The sequence below is a fragment of the Apteryx rowi genome, unplaced genomic scaffold (assembly GCF_003343035.1).
Source record: "Apteryx rowi isolate R43461 unplaced genomic scaffold, aptRow1 scaffold_2, whole genome shotgun sequence".
NCBI lineage: Eukaryota > Metazoa > Chordata > Aves > Apterygiformes > Apterygidae > Apteryx > Apteryx rowi.
The window spans coordinates 9,754,598-9,772,295 of NW_020448307.1; the positions used below are offsets into that span (position 1 = coordinate 9,754,598).

Below are 17,698 nucleotides of genomic sequence, written 5' to 3' on the forward strand. Positions count from 1 at the left end.
GCGGCCTGTCCCCGCAGAGCCGCCATGGAGGTGTTCATGAAGGGCTTGTCCAAGGCCAAGGAGGGGGTGGTCGCCGCCGCCGAGAAGACCAAGCAGGGGGTGGCCGAGGCGGCCGAGAAGACCAAGGAGGGGGTCCTCTATGTCGGTAAGGGCCTGTCCCCCCCGCCTGCCCTTGCTTGTCCCTGCCTCTGCCCTTGCCTGTCCCTGCCTCTGCCCGTCCCCTGCTGCCCCCGCTGGTCTGGCCCCCCTGCGTTCCCCTGCTTGCTCCCTGCCCAGCCCCTGCCCCCTGCCCTTGCCCCCTGTGCATGGAGGAGGATGGGGACCCGCGGGCAGGGCAGGGTTTGGGGCTTGTCGCAGGGCTGGGATCCCCCCGGATGGGACCCCCCCAGCTCCCAGGGATCTGACCTGGTGAGCCCCGCAGCTCCTTGCTGAGGATGCTCTGGGGACATGAGCGCAGAGGGACTGGAGGCCAGGCCCTGCTTTCAGCGGTTTTCCCACAGTTCAGTGACCACCGTGCTGGGATATATCTGTCTTGAAGGGGCTGGGGGCGTGTTTGTGCCAGCCCCCTCGGAGAGGCCAGGCCCTGGACCGCATGTGCCATGCACCCTGCCCAGACACCCAAAGCTCTGCAAGCCTCTCCCCTGCACTGGGACAGGCAGCTGGGGGTGCTCCCTCCACACTGCCCAGCTGGGCTGGGGACCACAGGCATGGCCTGGCTCTGCCACTCACGGCCGTTTCCTAGAAGGCATCCTTGGGAGGGAAGAGCTGGCTCCCCAGAGGGCTGTGCGGGCCCAGCCGTGGCTTCGGGCTGGCTGGGGAAAGCACCGGTGAGTGTCCATGGCTTGCAGCCAAAGGGAGGGAGCAGGAGGGCCGGCTGCTCCAGGCCGGCTCCATCCCACCGTGCCCTGCCTGGCTGGAGGGTGCGCGGCCTCTGCCAGAGGGCTCGGGCCCCGGAGCCGTTCCCGTGTCGCTGCACTCTGCGAGCCCTGGGGCCCAGCCTGGCAGCCCCGCAGGGCTGGGTGCAGGAGCTGTGCCCGGGGAGCTGGCTGGGGGCAGGGCTCGTCCTGCCCAGGGGGTTGTGCCCCGGACACGGATCCAGCAGCTCAAGGAGCACCCCAAGACCCCTGTCCTGCAGGAGCTGCCCCTTCCACTGCTGCCCCTGCCTTGCCCTGCTCCCATCCCGCCAGGCATCCTGAATTGTGCAGGCAGCGTCTCCCTGCCGGAAAGGAGCCTGGCCAGGCTGGCGCAGGCAGTGGCAGGACCTGGTCCCTGGGCTGCTCTGACTGCAGCGCTGCCCGCGCTGCGCTGGCATTGATTTGGGGTATTGATCCCGGCTTGCAGAGGAGACCTTGCTCAACGACACAGCCAGCGCGTGCTCTGCCCATCTGTGCTCCGGTGTGAAACCAGGCCCCCGGGGCCTCTGCCCTGCCTTGGCACGTGGTTGTGCCACGGGCTGCCACGCGGCATGGCTCCAGGGCTTGCAGGGCTGGTTCCCTGCCCCAGAGCGTGTTCTTCCCCACAGCCCCCGGCTCTGAGCCGTACTGTGCCAGCGGGGTTTCCCATGACCCTGAGGCCACAGCACAGCAGCCCTGTGCCCTGGCTTGCTGCAGCAGCCACCCCGAGCCCCTCTAACCTGCTTGCCGGGGGCCATGCTGCCCCAGCCCGGGTCTGTGGGGCCTGGGCAGCTGACCAGCAGCATCCGGATGAGCCTTGCATGGAGCCAGGTGGGTGCTCAGCACCCCCGGCTGCCCCAGCACAGCGCAGGGGCTGATGCCCTGTGCAGGGGTAGGCAGGATGCTGCCCCTGGTGCAGGGCATGGCGCGGGGCATTGCTCCAGCCCCGGCCCCTCTAACCCCTCTTTCTCTCTTTCTACCCCTAGGGAGCAAAACCCAAGGCGTGGTGCAAGGCGTCACCTCAGGTACTGCTGCCCTCCGGCTCCCCGAGGCGGCACCCCCCCCGCCCCGGGTGGACAGCTGCGCTAACGAGATCAGAGGCTAATTGAGGGGCCGTGATGTCACCCGGCTAAAGCCTCTTACATAACCGGGCCCGCAACAAAGGATTTGTGGCTGCTGCTCACACTCCGTGCCCAGCTGCAGAGCCGCATCCCAGCCCCCCTCCCGGCGCCGGGCCTGCGGAGGAGGAGGAGGAGGAGGGAACGGCCTCATCCTGCCCCGCTGCTCCCCAGCAGGCCCCAGGGCCCCCCGTGCTATGACGCAGTGGCGGGGAGCCCCTCGCCCTCCCTGGTGCGGGACGCTGACGCTTGTCCCCGGCTCTTGCAGTGGCTGAGAAGGCGAAGGAGCAGGCGTCCCAGCTGGGCGAAGCGGCTTTCTCCGGCGCTGGCAACATCGCGGCTGCCACGGGGCTGGTCAAGAAGGAGGAGTTCCCTGCGGACCTGAAGGTGAGCCACCCCGCAGGGACCAGGGCAGCCCCGGGGGCTTTGCTGCACCCGCGGGGAGGCTGGCACCTCCCCAGGCTTGGCGGGGATCCCTCCCGCTGCTCCCAGCCCGGTGGCAGGGGGCTGGCAGCGTGCGCCCACCGCCTTGCCCCTGCCGGTCCCCTGCCTGCGCCTGGGGCTGGAGCGTCGCTGCCCTGAGCAGTGCAGGGCGCGTGCACGGCCGCCGCAGACGTGTGTGTGCGTGCGCTCACGCATGGCGGCCGGCAGCGCGGGGGCCCGCGGCGGCGCGGCGTTCCAGCGGGCTGCGAGGTGACCTGACAGCTGCGGGAGCGGAGGAGCGGGGAGGGGCGGCGGGTTTGCATCTCGCCACCCCGATGAGCCGGCCGCTTCCAGCTTAGCCCAAAATAGCAACAACTGAAGAAATGAGGCCACAGCAGCCGCTGCCACTGTGTGGCGGTGCAGGGGGGGGATCAGCAGCCCCCCTTCCCTCCTGCCAGCCTCTCTGCCAGCCCTGGGGAGGGGTTACCTGGCACCACCCTCCCCTGCTGGGGTGCAGAGGGCTCCCCACAGCCCGCCGGGGATGCGGGGGGCTCCCGTGGTCTGCCAGCCCCTGGAGCCTGCGGGGTGGCCCACGTGGGGCCAGCACGTGTCTGTGGCCTGGGGCCGAGGCTGGGAGCAGCGCAAGGATGCACATGCCCGGGCTTGGCTCCCCCGGGTGCCTGTCACCCTCCAGCTAGGTGCCCCTTGGTGTCCTACCGGCTCCCCACCGCTGCGTCCCCCCAGCGCCGCCCCACTGGTGCCCTCCGTGCACACCTCGCAGCGTTGCCGGTCTCTGCCCGGTCCCCCGGGTCTGGCAGGGGCAGGGCGGGTGAGCGACACGGGGGTGACGTGTGGGGGGCTGCGTACGTGGCACTGACCGCCTGGTTCACCCACAGCCGGAGGAGGTGGCCCAGGAGGCTGTTGAGGAGCCGCTGGTTGAGCCGTTGCTGGAGCCGGAGGGGGAGAACTACGAGGAGCCGCCGCAGGTGAGGGAAGGGGCTGGCACGGGGCACGGCGGGGGGCACGCTCTGCGCCGTCATCCAGAGCGAAGCCGGGAGCCCGCCTGGGCGCCCGCAGCCCTGAGGCGGTGGGGCCGCGGGGCAGGCTGCCGTGGGGCTGGCAGTGCCCAGCCCGGCTCGGCTCCCCGTGCCCTGCCTCCTGGGCTCTCTTGCAAGCTCTTTCTTTCCGTGCCCGCAGGAGGAATACCAGGAATACGAGCCAGAGGCATAAGGGACCCCCATCCTCGCCTCTTCCACCAGCAGCACAACGAACCGCCGGTGGCCCCCTGCTCCTCCCCAGCCGGCCCCGGCTGGTGCCCGTGTGCCAGGGAGGGTCAGCGGTGCCCCTGCCCCGTTCGCTCACGAGTTCTTCCTCCAGTTCCGTTCCAAGGGACCGTGTCCGTGTCTCTGTGTTGTGTCTAGCTGTGAGAGACCCGTTGTGTCCCAGCCCCGGAGCCCCGGTGCGTGCCCGAGCCGTGGGTGCTGCCCGCAGGGGCTGGTGGGCGTGCGTGCGTGCGTGGGTGCGTGTGTCTGCGAAGCCTGGGTTTATCGCCCTGTGTCCCTCCCAGCGCCATAAGCCCCGGCTGTGTCCTGGTGTGTCTGTGTCTGTACAAAGCATGTTCACCCGCTCGCGGGCTGCTGTACATTTTGCTTGCACGCATGTCCCTGTGGTTCTGCTCCAGTAACCGTGGAACAACTTTTTTTTTCTTTTCTTTTTTTTTATATATCTATCTACCTATGGGTGGACGGGTCTTCTGCCTTTGTGAGCCCTTGGCGCCTGGGCCCGCTCCCCCAGCCTGCTGGGTGGTGGCGGTGCCTGCGACCCCCTCTCCCGGTCCCGTAGTGCCGATGCTGTGTTGTGACGTGGCATGGATATCCCCCACCCCGTCGCTCGATGTGCAATAGGAGCGCAGCCGCCAGTGACACGGCTGCCCCCGGTCCGTGAATAAAGCCAACTCTTGTCTGTAGCCCCCTGGTCCTGGTTGTGGGGTCCCTGGGGGCAGGGGGAGCTGTGCCCTGGTGCATTTGGGGGAGAGGAAACGGGCTGGGCAGAAGAACCACCCCCCCTCAGGCAAATGGGGGCCTGGGCAGGACTGGTCCTCGTGGAGACAAAACGTCCTCCTGGATGCCCCTGGCTCCCTCCTGGGAGCCGCGTGGTGCTCCAGGGCCTGGTTGCGGGTGGCAGGCACTGGCTGAGGCCCAGGGTGCAGGCAGTGTCCCCATGCTACCTGCCTGCTCTGTGGGCTGCAGTGCTTTGCATCTCCCGGCGAAGGCAGAGGCACCCTTTGGGGCTCAGGACCCTGAGCCTGGAGGAGGCTGGACGTGGTCCGGGACCCCGGCACTGGTTCCCTCCCTGCCCTGGTCCCTGGCGTTACAGGCTGTGCTAGCAAATGGGGTTCACCCCCCACCTGCCCACCACTGCAAGGGCCCTGCATCCAGCCCAAAGTGTGATCCTTCCAGTGCCCAGAGAACTGGGCCACCAGCCCAGCCTGGGTCCCCGGCCAGCCTCCAGCCCACGGCCGCGGCACAGGCAGGGATGAGGGACGGGGCTGAGCCTACCCCCATGCATGTCAGATTAAATCCCCCACCCGTGCCGGCTCGCCCGCCTTGTCGGCAAAGAGCGAAGCTGCAGCAGTCAGCATGGGCGCACAACGGGCTTGCTGACACCTGCAAATCCTGGCCGTGGCTCTGCTGCCTATGTCGGTGTCGGTCGCAGCAGTGCCCACCACGCGTCCTGGGCCCTGTGTTAAACGGGCCAAGCTGGGCTCCTCCAAAAGGTAGCAGGTTAGGAAGGAGCAGGACTAGGGACAGCAAATCCTTTGGGAACCTGCATGAAGGACATGGGCAGTGGTTGATAGCATGATGGACTCTGCAAGTTGGTACAGGGAGTCGGGCTGCCGTCCCCTGACCCTGCTGTGCCGTGTCCCCAGAGTCAGGCTGGGACACCCCCGCTGCAGTTCTCCAGGAACAGCCTCCTACGGCCCTTGCAGCGTGCATGGGCTGGCCCCTATCTGAGAGCCAGCTGTGCTTTTTTATCCCCTCGTCCAACTGTGCCATGCGGATGCCCCCAGCCACGAAGGAGGTTCACAAGCAGACCCACACCACCATCAGCACAGCTTCCTCCAGAGCCCAGGAGGCTGCGATGGGGCTGGGGCAGAGGGGGTGCGGAGGAAAACAGCCCGCTGCCCCGGGCAGCTGAGAGCCGGGGGCCAGGGAGAGGACATGCTCAGATAAACCATTTATAGAGACCAGCGTGTCCCCTCTGTGCAGCATGCGGTGTCCTCGGCACCCTGAGCCACCTGGCTCTGCGCAGCAGGACGGTGACCCTCCCCATGCAGCTGGCAGCGATGCCTGGGACAGGAGCCCTGAAGGATGCTCACTCAGCAGGGGAGGCTGGCCTCATCCTACACGGTGAACACCATCTCCAGAGCGCATGGCCAGGCAGCGGGTCTCTGGTCCAGGCCCAGGCTGTGCTTTGCAGCCATGTCCATGATTTGCTAGAGAAAGAGAGGAGCTGTGAAGTCGGCATGTGTGGGAAGGAGGGGGGATCACAGGAACCAGCGAGGAGGGTGCACACCTTGCCACGCACACAGGCACCATGCCAGGCCTCTGAGCACCCACAGGGGAGAAGGCCACCTTTGCTATAAATGACCAAGGGGGCTGTTTGGGAAGACCTGGAGCTGTGTACGAGCGGGTCTGGATGTGTTGTCCTGCTGCTACCCCACACTGCTCTGCTGSGGACCTGGCCTGCCCCCATGGCCAGGCCCCACGCACACCACGCACACTGCTGAGCGTGCCACAGAGCCGCCTCCCCTGGGGTGGCACAGACCCTCCACGCCGACTGTGCCAGCACCACCCGACGCAGCTGGGCTTGGCTGAGCAACCCTGGCAACGGGACGTGCGCATTCAGGGAGATGGAGCAACAAGGACTCACGTGTTCCCTCCTTGCCGGGACCAACAAGGGACACTGGCTGAGCAAGAGGCTTTAATCCAAGGGCAGACACTGCCACCATGGGGGACATGAATCCAGGCCTTGGGCTCACCCGCAGGGAGTGACGATGGGGTGGGCACCCCTCAAACACAGCACAGAGCCGCTGCAGTGCGGTAAGGGGCCCCGCAGCAGGGATGGGGTGAGGCAGGGAGCCCTGGGAGGCCCCTTGGTCCAGTGCTCCATGGTGTAGACCAATCCCGAACACACGATGACCCTCTCTGAGGACCTCCGCTCCCACATTTCCACCCACAGCCGGCACTGGCCTGGCTCTGCACCGAGGGGCAGGCACGCAGCTCACCGCAGCAGACTGGCACTGCGAATACCCCAGCCCCTCCACAACCTGCTCCCAAACCTGCTGCCCCTTGCTGGGACTAGGGCAGCAGCACGCACAGCGCAGGGGCTCCTGCCCTGCCTGCACGGCTGAGCATCTCCACCTGCCAGACCCCATCTGTCACATCCCTGGGGCTCTCAGGGTTCGCACGAGCACAGAGCCTGGTCTGCCACCTCCGGGCACCTCCGCAGCTGGCCCGAGCCCTTCGCGTGCCTCCCCGGGGACTTCCCGCAGTGCCCAGTGCCCCACAGAGAGCAGCCCGCTGGGACGGTGGGGCTGCGCCACCTCACCGGGCATCTCCCTGCCATCCCTCTGTCCCTGCCCCAGGGCAATGACAGCGTGGGGGGCTTCACATGTGCCGCCAGCTCAGCCCTCAGCATCGGGGCAGCAGAGGGGAGCATCTGGGAACGTGAAACAAGTGAGCCAGGACAGCCCTCGGTGGCAGTAGGCACTTACACGATGTGGGCCTGGAGCTCGGGGTCGGGACGATGGAGATCTCCCCCCGGCCTTGCCCAAACACTGCTCAGGTGGAGCAGGAGGTGGCAGCTGGACTCCCGCTCACGCCTGAAGCTGAGGCAGCTATAGCTAATGTGGCTCAAGCTCTTCAGCCCCTTGAAGAAGGATACAGTCACGCCACCTGTGTTCACATACAAGTCCTGCCAAGGCCAAGTGCATGCTCCAGATGTGCTGCTTAGGGCAATCCAAGCCCCACAACTGATGTGAGGATCTCTCCCCATCTGCCTTGCCTCCCTCCCCATACCCTGTGGCTCTGCTCTCAGGCACAGTCCTAAGGGTCCTGGGAAGGCCGAATCCTAACACCATGGTGGGTCTCTACTGCCTCTGAGCAGAGATGCCAGCTGCTCTGACAGTCCATGCAAGGCGGCACTGTTTACTGTTGGTCCACCAGCATCCACACGACATCCCGGTGCTGGCTGGGAGCCCCATGATCTACCACTGCTGCAGCCAGACCAGCCCTGAGGGAGGCAGGTACAGGAGGAAGAACAGCAAGCCGGACTTCTGAGATGCGCTCAGGGCCTGGGGACAAGGCAGGAAAACAGGCCAGCCGAGACAGCAGCATTGACACTGCAGATCCCAGAGCCTGGAGAAGCTAGGCTAGATCTTCATCAGTGCAGCTAAGAACAGCATTTGGCCCTAATGGCCTGTGAACCTGCCATCTCCCTTTGTGTTTGGGGATGAATGTACTGGGATGATGAGGATGTTTCTTTGCAGGAATATCTCATGTGCTGCTGGTGTAGTGGGGCCATTGCCAGCTTCTGCAGTGATCTGAGAACACAAGCAGAGCAGAGGCGACATGGAGCAGAAGAAATGAAAGAACAAGCTAGTGCCAAGCAGCTGTCCCTGCTGTGGGGATCCCCCACTCCAGGCCATTTCTAGTGGCAGGGGCCTGAGCCCTTGTCTCCCCACCGGAGCTGTTCAAGTTCATGATCAGCAAACACTCAGAGCACCTTTTCTCCACAGGATGGCAAAAAGTTCATGAGGCAAAAAACCTTGACAGTGAAAGAGTACCAGGTGCCAGCATGTGCTGTCCCTTCAGTCCCAAAGGAAATGTGGGGCTGCACCAAGATTGAACCTAGGGCAACTTTCTCATCAGGGCCAGGAAGTGGCTGCTGGGTCCCCTTCTAGGTTTAGGGTTAGGGTGAGGGTTAGGGTTAGGAGAGAGAGAAAGGGTAGAGGCGCACGTGGAGTGGGGCTGCAAAGGGCATGCCAAAGGAAATGTGGGGCTGCACCAAGACTGAACCTAGGGCAACTTTCTCGTCAGGGCCAGCAGAGAGGCTGGTGTGACAGGCTCAGGCCCCATCTAGACTTAGGGTTAGGGTTAGGGTTAGGGTTCGGTGAGAGAGAAAGGGTAGAGCTGCATGTGGAGTGGGGCTGCAAAGGGCATGCCAAAGGAAATGTGGGGCTGCACCAAGACTGAACCTAGGGCAACTTTCTTGTCAGGGCCAGGATAAAGGCTCTTGGCCTCAGGCTCAGGCCCAGCCTGCGGCTAGATTCAGGGTTAAAGTTAGGCTTAGCCTTAGGGTTAGGGTTTGTGTCTGGATTAGGAGAGAGAGGAAAGCTATTTAGATTCTGCGTTAGTTTTTATGCTCCCCCCCACCTCCAGAATTATGTGACCGACCACCTTTCCCTCGTGCGCCATCGCTCTGGCACAGAGGCGTGATGTTAGTGTGGTGATGTCACGCCTCCCAGGGGTGCAAGCACCTAAAGCAAGCTAAGGCTGGGTTTCTGTCTCCTGCACTCTTCAGTGCAGGTCCTCGTGTGTGGCAGGGCCTGCAGGGCGAGCGTGGAGTCAGGTGGTCTGTACCTTCACTTGCACCTGGCGTGTGTTATCCCTCATGAGCTGTTTCTCAATAGCAGCAGGGATGAGCACATCACAGGGTATCTCCAGGATGGTGCCATCACAGGACTCTGCTTTTGGGAAGCCAACTCTTGTGCCATGGGCCTGGAGTGAGGACAGCCATGTGCTGGGCCGACCTGGCAGCATTCAGCACTGCCCTCAGAGCTGGGCTCTGCAGGAGATGGGGGGCAGCCCCCCTTCAAGGATGTTTTGGAGACAGGCAGCCACCCTCACCCACCAGGCACATGGGCTGGTCTCAGCTCCCCTGCTCATGGTCTTCCAGCTCCTGGGGGTCAGTCCTGCTGAGACTGCAAATAGCGCCGTTGGTCCCCCCAGCACAGAGGCAGCAGGCTCGGGGCTGGTACGGGTGCCCCAGGCTGTATTGCCCCGCTGCACCAATGCCCTACAGCAATGCAGAGCACAGGGCTCCCTCCAAGAGGGAGAGGGAGGTCATGGGGACAAACACTGTAAACTGCCCACTGCTCTGATAACAGGCCCCGATCCAGGAGCCTGAGCTGAGAAGCAGAAGCAGGAACCCCCGCTCTAGTCCCTGGAGAATGCTTTGGCTGGATGGAGGCTGGGACCTGGCAGGACTGAGACCTTCTTAGCCAGTTCCAGCGTTGTGAAAGGCAGGCCCTGTGGGACAAGGGCTCCCGGCTCTGCCCTTCTCTACCACCTCCAGAGTACCTGGACATGATGTCCCAAGTACCGCACGTTGTTCAGGGTCTAAGAGCTGCTCTCACTTAGCAAACAGGCCCAGTGAGAAACATAGTCCCTTGGTGGACATCACGCAGCATCCAGGTACAACCAGGGCAGCCCTCCTGCACCTCACGTGGGTGCAATTGGCTGCAGAGGTACCAGCAGAGGGAAGGGCTATGCTGGTAGCTTGGCTCTTCTCATAGGAACAGCTGTTTTGCAGTATGCCCCAAAGTGTTTGCTGGCTTGCTACAGCTCCTAAAAGCAAAGATGGTTCCTGAGACTGTAAAAATATCTCCCAAAAAAGCAAAATTATAAACATAAGTAGCCAAGGACTTCATCCTTCTCGTTCTCTGCAATATCAGCAGAGCAGAGGGACCTCAGGAAAGGAAAAAGACGAGCAAAAGCAGGGCGATTCCTGTGGGCACCAGCTCTGAGTGCAAGCTCAGTGCGAAGCCTGCTTCCCCGTCACAGAGAGCTGTGCTGGGGAGTGAGCCGTCAGAGGAAGGCATCGCACTGCCAGGCAGCCCAGCTGCAGAGTGCCAGGAGCAGACGTCAGCCACCCAGCGCCCGGCTTATTTCTCCCTCCAAAGAGAGGGAAATGCAGGCAATGCCGCCGGCCAGTTGCAGTGATACCCACGGTGGCTCAGCAGTTATCAGGGCAGAGAGCGGGAGCTCCTGGAGATACAGCAGGGGGAAGCACTTCACCGCGGATGGGAGCAGGCCCCAGGCTGCAGGAAGAAAAGCCCTGCCCGGGGGCAGAGGGGAAAGGCAGCGCCGGCACCCTGGGTGTCTCCCAGAGCTCCCAGCCCTCCGGGTCAGGCAGGCAGCAACCAGAGCAAGGCAGGGCCCACAGGGCACCCAGAGGAGACAGGGGCTGCGCTCTCAGGCAGGACCTTCGTGGTGGGTAGCGTCAGAGCTCGCCTGCGGCTGATTTGGGAGGTGATAGAGATACGAAGTTGTCACTGGTGTGAGCTCATTCCACCCAGCCTGGCAGACCTCCCCGCATCCTGCCGCCTCTCCACTCCGCTCTACTGCAGACAAGGGCCAGCAGCAACTTCTGTTACAAGCAGTTTTAGACTTGATGGCTAGAGAGAAACCTTGGAAATGTCTGTGCAATGTGAGCAACCCTGCAGCCCAACCTCCGCATGCAGCAGGTCTGAAAAACTGTCCTAAGGAGTGCTAGCTGCCACGGCGCATCCCTCTGCACCAAACCCCACAGAGGCCATATCTGTACAAACACAGGATGTTACCTGGGGATGGGCTGACTGTGAAAGCTCCCCTGGAAAGCAGGGGCAGAAAGATCCCAAGGAAGCATCAGTCCCAGAGCTACAGCCGGGTGGGCACCTGCCTGCAGCACAAAGGTCTTGCCGGGGAACCCGGGCTCAGGCCAATGCGTCCATGCAGTGCGTGCTGGTGATGTAGGTCTCAGTGCCATGCAGGACCCCATTCCCGGTGGTGGGGGAACCCATGGATCCCCCCCAGGCTAATGGGCTTTCCAGTCACGCAGGCCCTGCAGGACCAGGCAGGAAAGAACGAAAGTTAAAGTCTCACCTGGTGCAAGGTGTCTGAGCTTACCCAGTACCCCAGTGTGTGGGTGGAGGTGTCAGCTATCCAGCACATCGCCTGCTCCCCAGTACTGACATCCAGGGCCAGCCCATCGATCCCACGCCTTGTGGAGGGGGAAAATCCGCTAGAACCTGTCTTTGCAATTCAATCGTTTTGCTCAAACCAAGGGGACACATCAGGCCGGGTGATTTCCGCAGGCTGGTCTTGTTCTAGGACACACCAACAAGTCTCCTGTCTGAAGCATGGTGCTGATCATAAACCAGGGCCTCCCCAGCTTCCCTCAGGCATTAACACCTTTGGCTCTTGCAGGGTCTTTGCGATGTCCCTTCCCAACCCTTTCAAGCCAGCAAAGAGTGTAGAAGCCCTTGCCCTACGACTAGCATCCTCTGAGCTCTCTGCCACATGCTGAGGCAGGAGGAAGCTCCACTCCTCCTCGTGCCTGTGCCAGCCAGTGGGAATCCGGGGGCAATGCCCAGGTCAGAGCCTGTCGCTCATGATCGGCAGCACCCACGACCCCTTCCAAGCCAGCCCCACTGCGCTTGGTGCTGCCCAAGCCCAGAGGAGGCTTTCCCCGCTCCCATTTCCAGCCCTACCACGAGACAGAAGAGCAGTGAGCCGGCAGCGGTGCAGCAGGGCAGTGACCCGTGCTGACAGGCAGCGCGAGAGGCAGCCCCGCGCCCTGCGCAGGCACGCAGCCGCTCCCCGCTCCCCTGCCTGCAAACCACCCACCTCTTAGAGAACAGGGGTGAAACCGCTCTCACCTAAAAATCCCTTCTTGGCCATCTCTACGGTAAAATGCCTTATTATTTTCTCCAGCTCATGTGCCTGTGCAAGAACATCAAAATGCAGTTGTTATTGCAAGCCCCCAAGAAAAAACCCAGAGCCAAGGTAAGGCCTCTGGCAGCTGCCTGCCCTTCTGCAGACACAGCCCACCCTGGCGTCTCCGAGGCTGTAATCTGGCCCGATGCACCCCGGGCGTTAATCCCAGCAGCTGAGCACCCTTGCTGCATTGCAAAGGCAGCCACGTGAGCGCTCGGTCCCTTTGCTCACCCCCTCCCGACCCCTGCGCCAGCACGGCCGGCGGTGGCAGGAGTGTCCCCCCGCCAGACGCGTTCAGCGTGCGTCTGGCTGGGTGCACTGAACCGTAAATCAGAGCTCACCACCCCTCTCTCCCCCCGGAGCTGCTTTTCACAGGCGCTGGGCGAGTGTTACTCATTACAAACGTCTTCTCCCTGCTTGTCGGAGCGCATCACCGTGACACACGCAGAGGGGAAGGGCTGTGCAAATGGAGCGTGAGCTGCAGGCCTGCAGCGGGGAGGGAGATGAAGGAGCTCACCGCGCATTTCCTCAGATCGGTCTTCCCACCCTCCATGGCACCACCAAAAGGAACATCTGAAAGAGACCTCGCAGCCCAGACAGACGTCCTCCGCCAGCTCACCCACTCCCTAGGGTGAGAAAGTGGCCACCTCAGCCATGAATCTGCTGGCAATTCCAGGCAAAGGGGCAGCGGATGCCCTGGGAAGGCAAGGGGCTGGCAGCCAGGACCCTGGCACGGGCTGCCCAGCCGCACATGGCTCCCTCCACATGAGAAGTGGCCTGCGAAGAGCAGCGCCTAAGCCAGGACAGGATACAGCCCCTGAGCCTGTTGCAAATGCCACCAGCCAGAGCCGAATCCATGACAACCCAGGAACAGAGATTATTTAAGAAGCATGATGCTCGATGCTCCCTGATTAGCACGAACCGCCCGGGCTCCCAGCGGTGTGCGCTGCAGCCACCGCGAGCCTGGCCCTCGCACATCTGTGCCCGGAGGAACGCTCTGCACTTCCTGAGCGCTTCTGGTTTTCAAAGCCCCTAACAAGCTCCTCTGACTCACTGCACCGCGGCCCCATCCCAAGCCCAAGTCGCCGACCGCTTTACATTCCTCTCACACTTACCCCACTACGGCACATTTGTATGTCATTAATGCAGCCAGGGCTTTTACTTCATCAGCACCAATTGAGCTGCTGAAATGAACCCCTGGGAAAAGAGAAAGACGAAATGAAGAGTACCTGCCTTGTTGCCACAAATGGCACAGAGGAAATGTAGGAAGGGCTTTGATTCTTCTGAAACAGCAGCATCTAGTTGCAAGAGGTGATCAAAAATCATTCAGCTAGACCTGCTCCTCTGGGTAACCACAATTTCCTAAAACCCAGCTATCCTACAGGGCAGGCCTTTGCTTTGGAGAGCGCCTTTGAACAGCACAGCCACGGCACGGTTAAAGTCTCTGGCTGGCAGCGAGGAGATGGGGAGCTGAGCCCCCTCAGGCTCAGAACAACAGTAACCGCTTTGAGGTATGTTTGGGGTATGTTACACCCGCAGTGAGTGCATGGTGTTTAGGGTGCCCGTAGGGATGGCCACTAGCCACGCTGATCTTGTCTCCACTGGGAGCTGGAGCAGCCAGGCTGCACCCGAGGGTAGCCAGCTGCACCCAGGTCCTGCTGCTGGGTGCATCTAGGGAAGGTGTCCCCCAAGGCTGGTGGGGCACAGGCAGGGCCCCACGCAGCCCTGGGCCGGGAGGTAGCACTGGGATACGAGGACGCTCAGGGCCCAGCCGTGGGGGACTCCTCTGTTCTCGAGGTTACACCTTTGCTTTCCATCTGCTGGCACCACATCCACTCCGGAGCCCGGCTTTTCTGCTTGGCTGCCGCAGGCGCCCGCGGCGCACTCCTGCAGATCACGCGGGCAGCCATGCGTGACCGCGGCGTGGCCGGGGAGCAGCTGCTGCGAGCCCCTCGCCTTTCTTGGCTGGGTGCCGGAGTGGGGCCAGCCTCGGCCGTGGCCCCCGCGCGCTCCCCGCCGCGCTGCCCTGCAAACCCTGCCGTTGCTTCCCAGCCCCGGGGCTGCTGTGGGGGCCGGGCGCTGGTGAGCCGCGGGGCAAAGCATTCCTGGGAAAACCCTCCTGAGGGGCCCTGTCCCCTCGGCGCCAGACCCGGGGTCAGCACCCGCAGATCCGCGAGCCATCCCTGGGGCAGCCTTTGGGAGCCAAAAAGCTCAAACCGCTTTGCCCCCACGCGGAGGGGGCCGTGCACGCAGGGCTGCCCGTGGCCGCGGAGGGCTGAGCCCTTGCACCCAGGTTATCCAGGTTATATTGCATCCAGGCGGGTTAGCGGGGCTGCAGGAGGCGGTGGGCACCCCGGCCCCCCCAGCAAGGGGCAGGATGCCRCCGCTGGGCTGCGTGTGCGTGCGTGCACATGCATGCACACGCGTGCACATGCGTGTGCGGCGCCGGTGGCGGCGTGCTGCGTGCCTGCCGGTGCGGGTGCAGCCGGGCGCGTTCACGTGGCTCTGCCCGTGCGCGTGTGGGAGGTGGGGACGCGGCGCGGAGGGAGGGGGCTGCCACGCTACCTGCGCCGGCAGCCCCCTCCGGGGAGGGGGAATGCGCTTTTCAGGCGGCTGACTCCTCCAGCACCGCGCGCGGGAGTGCGTTGCCAAGGCGATGGGGACCATCTTACTCATCCTCCTCGCTATTGTTATCCTGCCAGCCCGTGAGGTGCCCGGGTGGGGAGCGGAGGAGGAGGAGGGAGCCAGCCGCGGAGGAAGGCTGCCTGGCGGGAGGGGAAGGGGCCCCACTCGGCCAGCGGGGCTGCCCCAGGAGGGGATGGAAAGATGCTCAGATGCAAGGTGCCGAAGGGGGAGAGGAGAGCGGGGCCGCTGTGCGGAAGAGCAGCTCCCGGCGGGGCTGAGAGCGGAGGCGAGGGCCAGCGAGATGGGCTGGGGGCCCCCACCCCATTGCAACACCATGTGCAGGGCGATAGGGGTGTCGATTCTCCCCGCTCCTCCCGGGGGTTGGTGTCCAAGCCTGGATCTGCCCCCATCCAGGGCCGCGCACAAGGCGAACCCCTCGCCAGGCCGGGCTGGGCACCCCGCACCGTGCCCTGCACCGTGCCCTGCGGGTGCTGCTCCCTCGCTCGGACTCCTAGCCCCACAGCAGAGTCAGCTGGGCCCAGGAGGTGCTGGCGGAGATCCTGGGGCTGGCACCTGCGCAGGGTGCGGACCACATCCCCGGGGACCGGAGCAGGGCTGGGGGCAGCGGGTGGTCGTGGCCGCAGCCAGGGCGAGCACCCCGTGTGTGCCAGGGAGGTGCTGGGCGGGTTGTGAGTATGGTGGTTTTGCACCCTGTGCAAAAAGGGGCTGCCGGCGCGACAGCCGGAGTGTGGTGCTGGCTGCTCTGGGGTCTCGTCAAGGGGCTGGGGGGTTTCCTTGCGGTGGGGGTCTGCAGGAAGGGGACATTGGTGGCCCGTCCCAGCGCCCACCTCTGCCCGCTGCTCCCCACAAGTCCTCAGGAGCAGCAGGACCCTGGTGCATGGCGGAGATGGGGGCTGCATGCAGGCGCCGTGTGCCCCCGACATGCAAACACGCAGCCATGCACATGCACACCGCCAGCGGTCACGCGTGCACACTCCGCGGCCAGGCCACGGCACCGCGGCGCGTGCCACCCTGCAGCAGTGCGCGTCCATGCGTGTCCACCCCGGCACACCTGCACACGCGTGTGCATGCGCCCTGCCGCAGCGGCCGCAGTGCTCGGGCCGGCGCTGGGGCGGCCCCGTGCCCATCGCAGCCCTCGGGGGCCCAGCGATGGGGCAGGGGCCTGCCCCGCTCCGTCCCGGGGAGGCGTCACTCCACTATTTATTTTGATATCCTTCCTCCCTATTTTTAGCATTCGGGGTTTTGTTCCAGCCTCGCTGTTTACTGGAAGGAGCATTTCCACCGCCAACCTCCCCTGTTTCCAGGCAACCAGGTGTGCCAGGCCTGGATCAGCTCCGGTGCTGGCGCCACCGGCACGCTGCCCTATAGATCTATAGGGCCTGGCACGAGCACGGGCGGGGGATCTGTCTTTGGGTTAGCGTGAGCCCCCGTGGCGCCAGGCTCCTGCCCGGGGCTCGCCGGGGAGCAGCCCTCTCCCTGGGGCTCTGCAGAGCTGCAGCCGAATTCGGCAACGCGAGCGGGAGCCCCGAAGAGGCTGCAGCGGGAGGACCCCAAAGCGGTCCCGCAGCACCCCTGGGTGCCCGGAGGCAGGGGGGGCTGCTGGCCCGCTCGCCTTCGCCTGCAAGAGTCAGGCCGCCGTCCCTGCTGCGCCGTGCCCAGCGCTGGGCTGTGGCTGTCCCTTGCTCGGTCCCCGCCGGCACGGCGGCGAGAGCCGTCCCCGGGCGGGAGGCCGGCGGGAGGCCCCACCGCGGCGAGGGACCCCGCTCGCGTGCCGCGGTTTGCAGATAAAAGATGGTGCGCGGCAGCGAGGGGAGGGTGAATCAGGCGTGAGTCACGAGCACAGGGGGCAGGGAGGGAACGGCAGGGCCCCGCGCGCCCCTCCGTGCCCGCGGCCGGCGGGGCACCAGGAAGGGCTCCCTGCCCTCCGCCAGCCGGCGCCGCAGCGGCTCTCCAGCGCCCGGCCCCGCGGGGGACAGCGTCAGGGACACCGGAGATGCCCCGCGCGCGGGACGGTGCCCGGGTCCCTCCACGCTCCCCGGGGCAGGGCGCATCCCCGCGGCCGTGCAGCCCTGCTGGCCCCGGTGCCCGGCCCCGGAGCGAGGTGCCGGGGGGCGGCCGGGGAAATCCCCGGGAGCAGGGGGAGCGCGGGGCTGCCGCCGAGGCGAGCGGAGCCGAGCGGAGCCGAGGCGAGGCGAGGCGAGGCGAGCAGGCCGCCTTCCCCCCGCAGCGCGAGCAGGAGAGCGTGGGAAGGAGTTAGACAAAGCCTGAGCCCGGGAGCAGAGGCAGCACTGCCGGGGAGGGAGACGGGGAAGCTTCGGAGGGAAGTTCTCTCTTTCCTGTCCTCCCCCGAGCGCAAGGGGTGCGAAGGAGCTGTCCTTCCTCCCCTCCGTGGCCGCTAGCCTCCTGCAGCTGGCGTCCCCTTCCCCAGGACCGGGCAGGCGGTGGGGTGCAGACCCCCGCCGAGGGGCTGGGGGAGCCGGGAGCGGGGCCGTGCACGCGGCCCCGTGGTGATGCCCAGGAGGAGGGTGCAAGGCGGAAAGCGGCCGTCTCCGTCGCAAGGTAGGAGCGGAAACGGGCTGCGCGCTCCTCGTCTCCCCCAGCCAGGGGACAGTGCCCGGGGCTGCCGTGGCACCCATCGGCCAGGCGCCCGCCAGGCGGGCCCTGTGCCCCACTGCACTGGGGTGCACTGGGGGGGGGGGCACGTCCCCAAGGATGGCTTGGTGGCTGTGCTGGGGCGCACATGGTCCCGACTGTGTCAATGCGGTGGCTCCGTGGGGTGACGGGGTGGCTGAGTTGGGTGGACTCATGGTGGGTTGATGGGATGGCAGTGATGGGGGCTGGCCAGAGTGCCCATGTG

At 64.8% G+C, this 17,698-nt stretch overlaps 1 protein-coding gene and 1 pseudogene across 3 annotated transcripts; one reads left to right on the plus strand and one right to left on the minus strand.

The window, feature by feature from the left end:
• The first annotated feature begins 6 nt into the window (after window positions 1–6).
• Window positions 7–4,400, plus strand: SNCB (synuclein beta). 3 transcript variants are annotated; one of them, XM_026063366.1, is made up of 5 exons: window positions 7–145; window positions 1,880–1,918; window positions 2,280–2,398; window positions 3,331–3,420; window positions 3,632–4,400. In XM_026063366.1, exons 1-5 carry the CDS (start codon window positions 25–27, stop codon window positions 3,662–3,664), a joined length of 402 nt encoding a protein of 133 aa, XP_025919151.1. In that variant the 5' UTR covers window positions 7–24; the 3' UTR covers window positions 3,665–4,400. The 3 variants fall into 3 exon arrangements, with proteins under 3 accessions (XP_025919151.1, XP_025919154.1, XP_025919153.1); XM_026063369.1 differs by lacking the exon at window positions 3,331–3,420 and having other exon boundaries at window positions 25–145; window positions 3,632–3,664; XM_026063368.1 differs by lacking the exon at window positions 1,880–1,918 and having other exon boundaries at window positions 25–145; window positions 3,632–3,664.
• A 1,413-nt stretch (window positions 4,401–5,813) lies between these two features.
• Window positions 5,814–13,493, minus strand: LOC112964948 (annotated as a pseudogene).
• Between the last annotated feature and the right edge of the window lie 4,205 nt (window positions 13,494–17,698).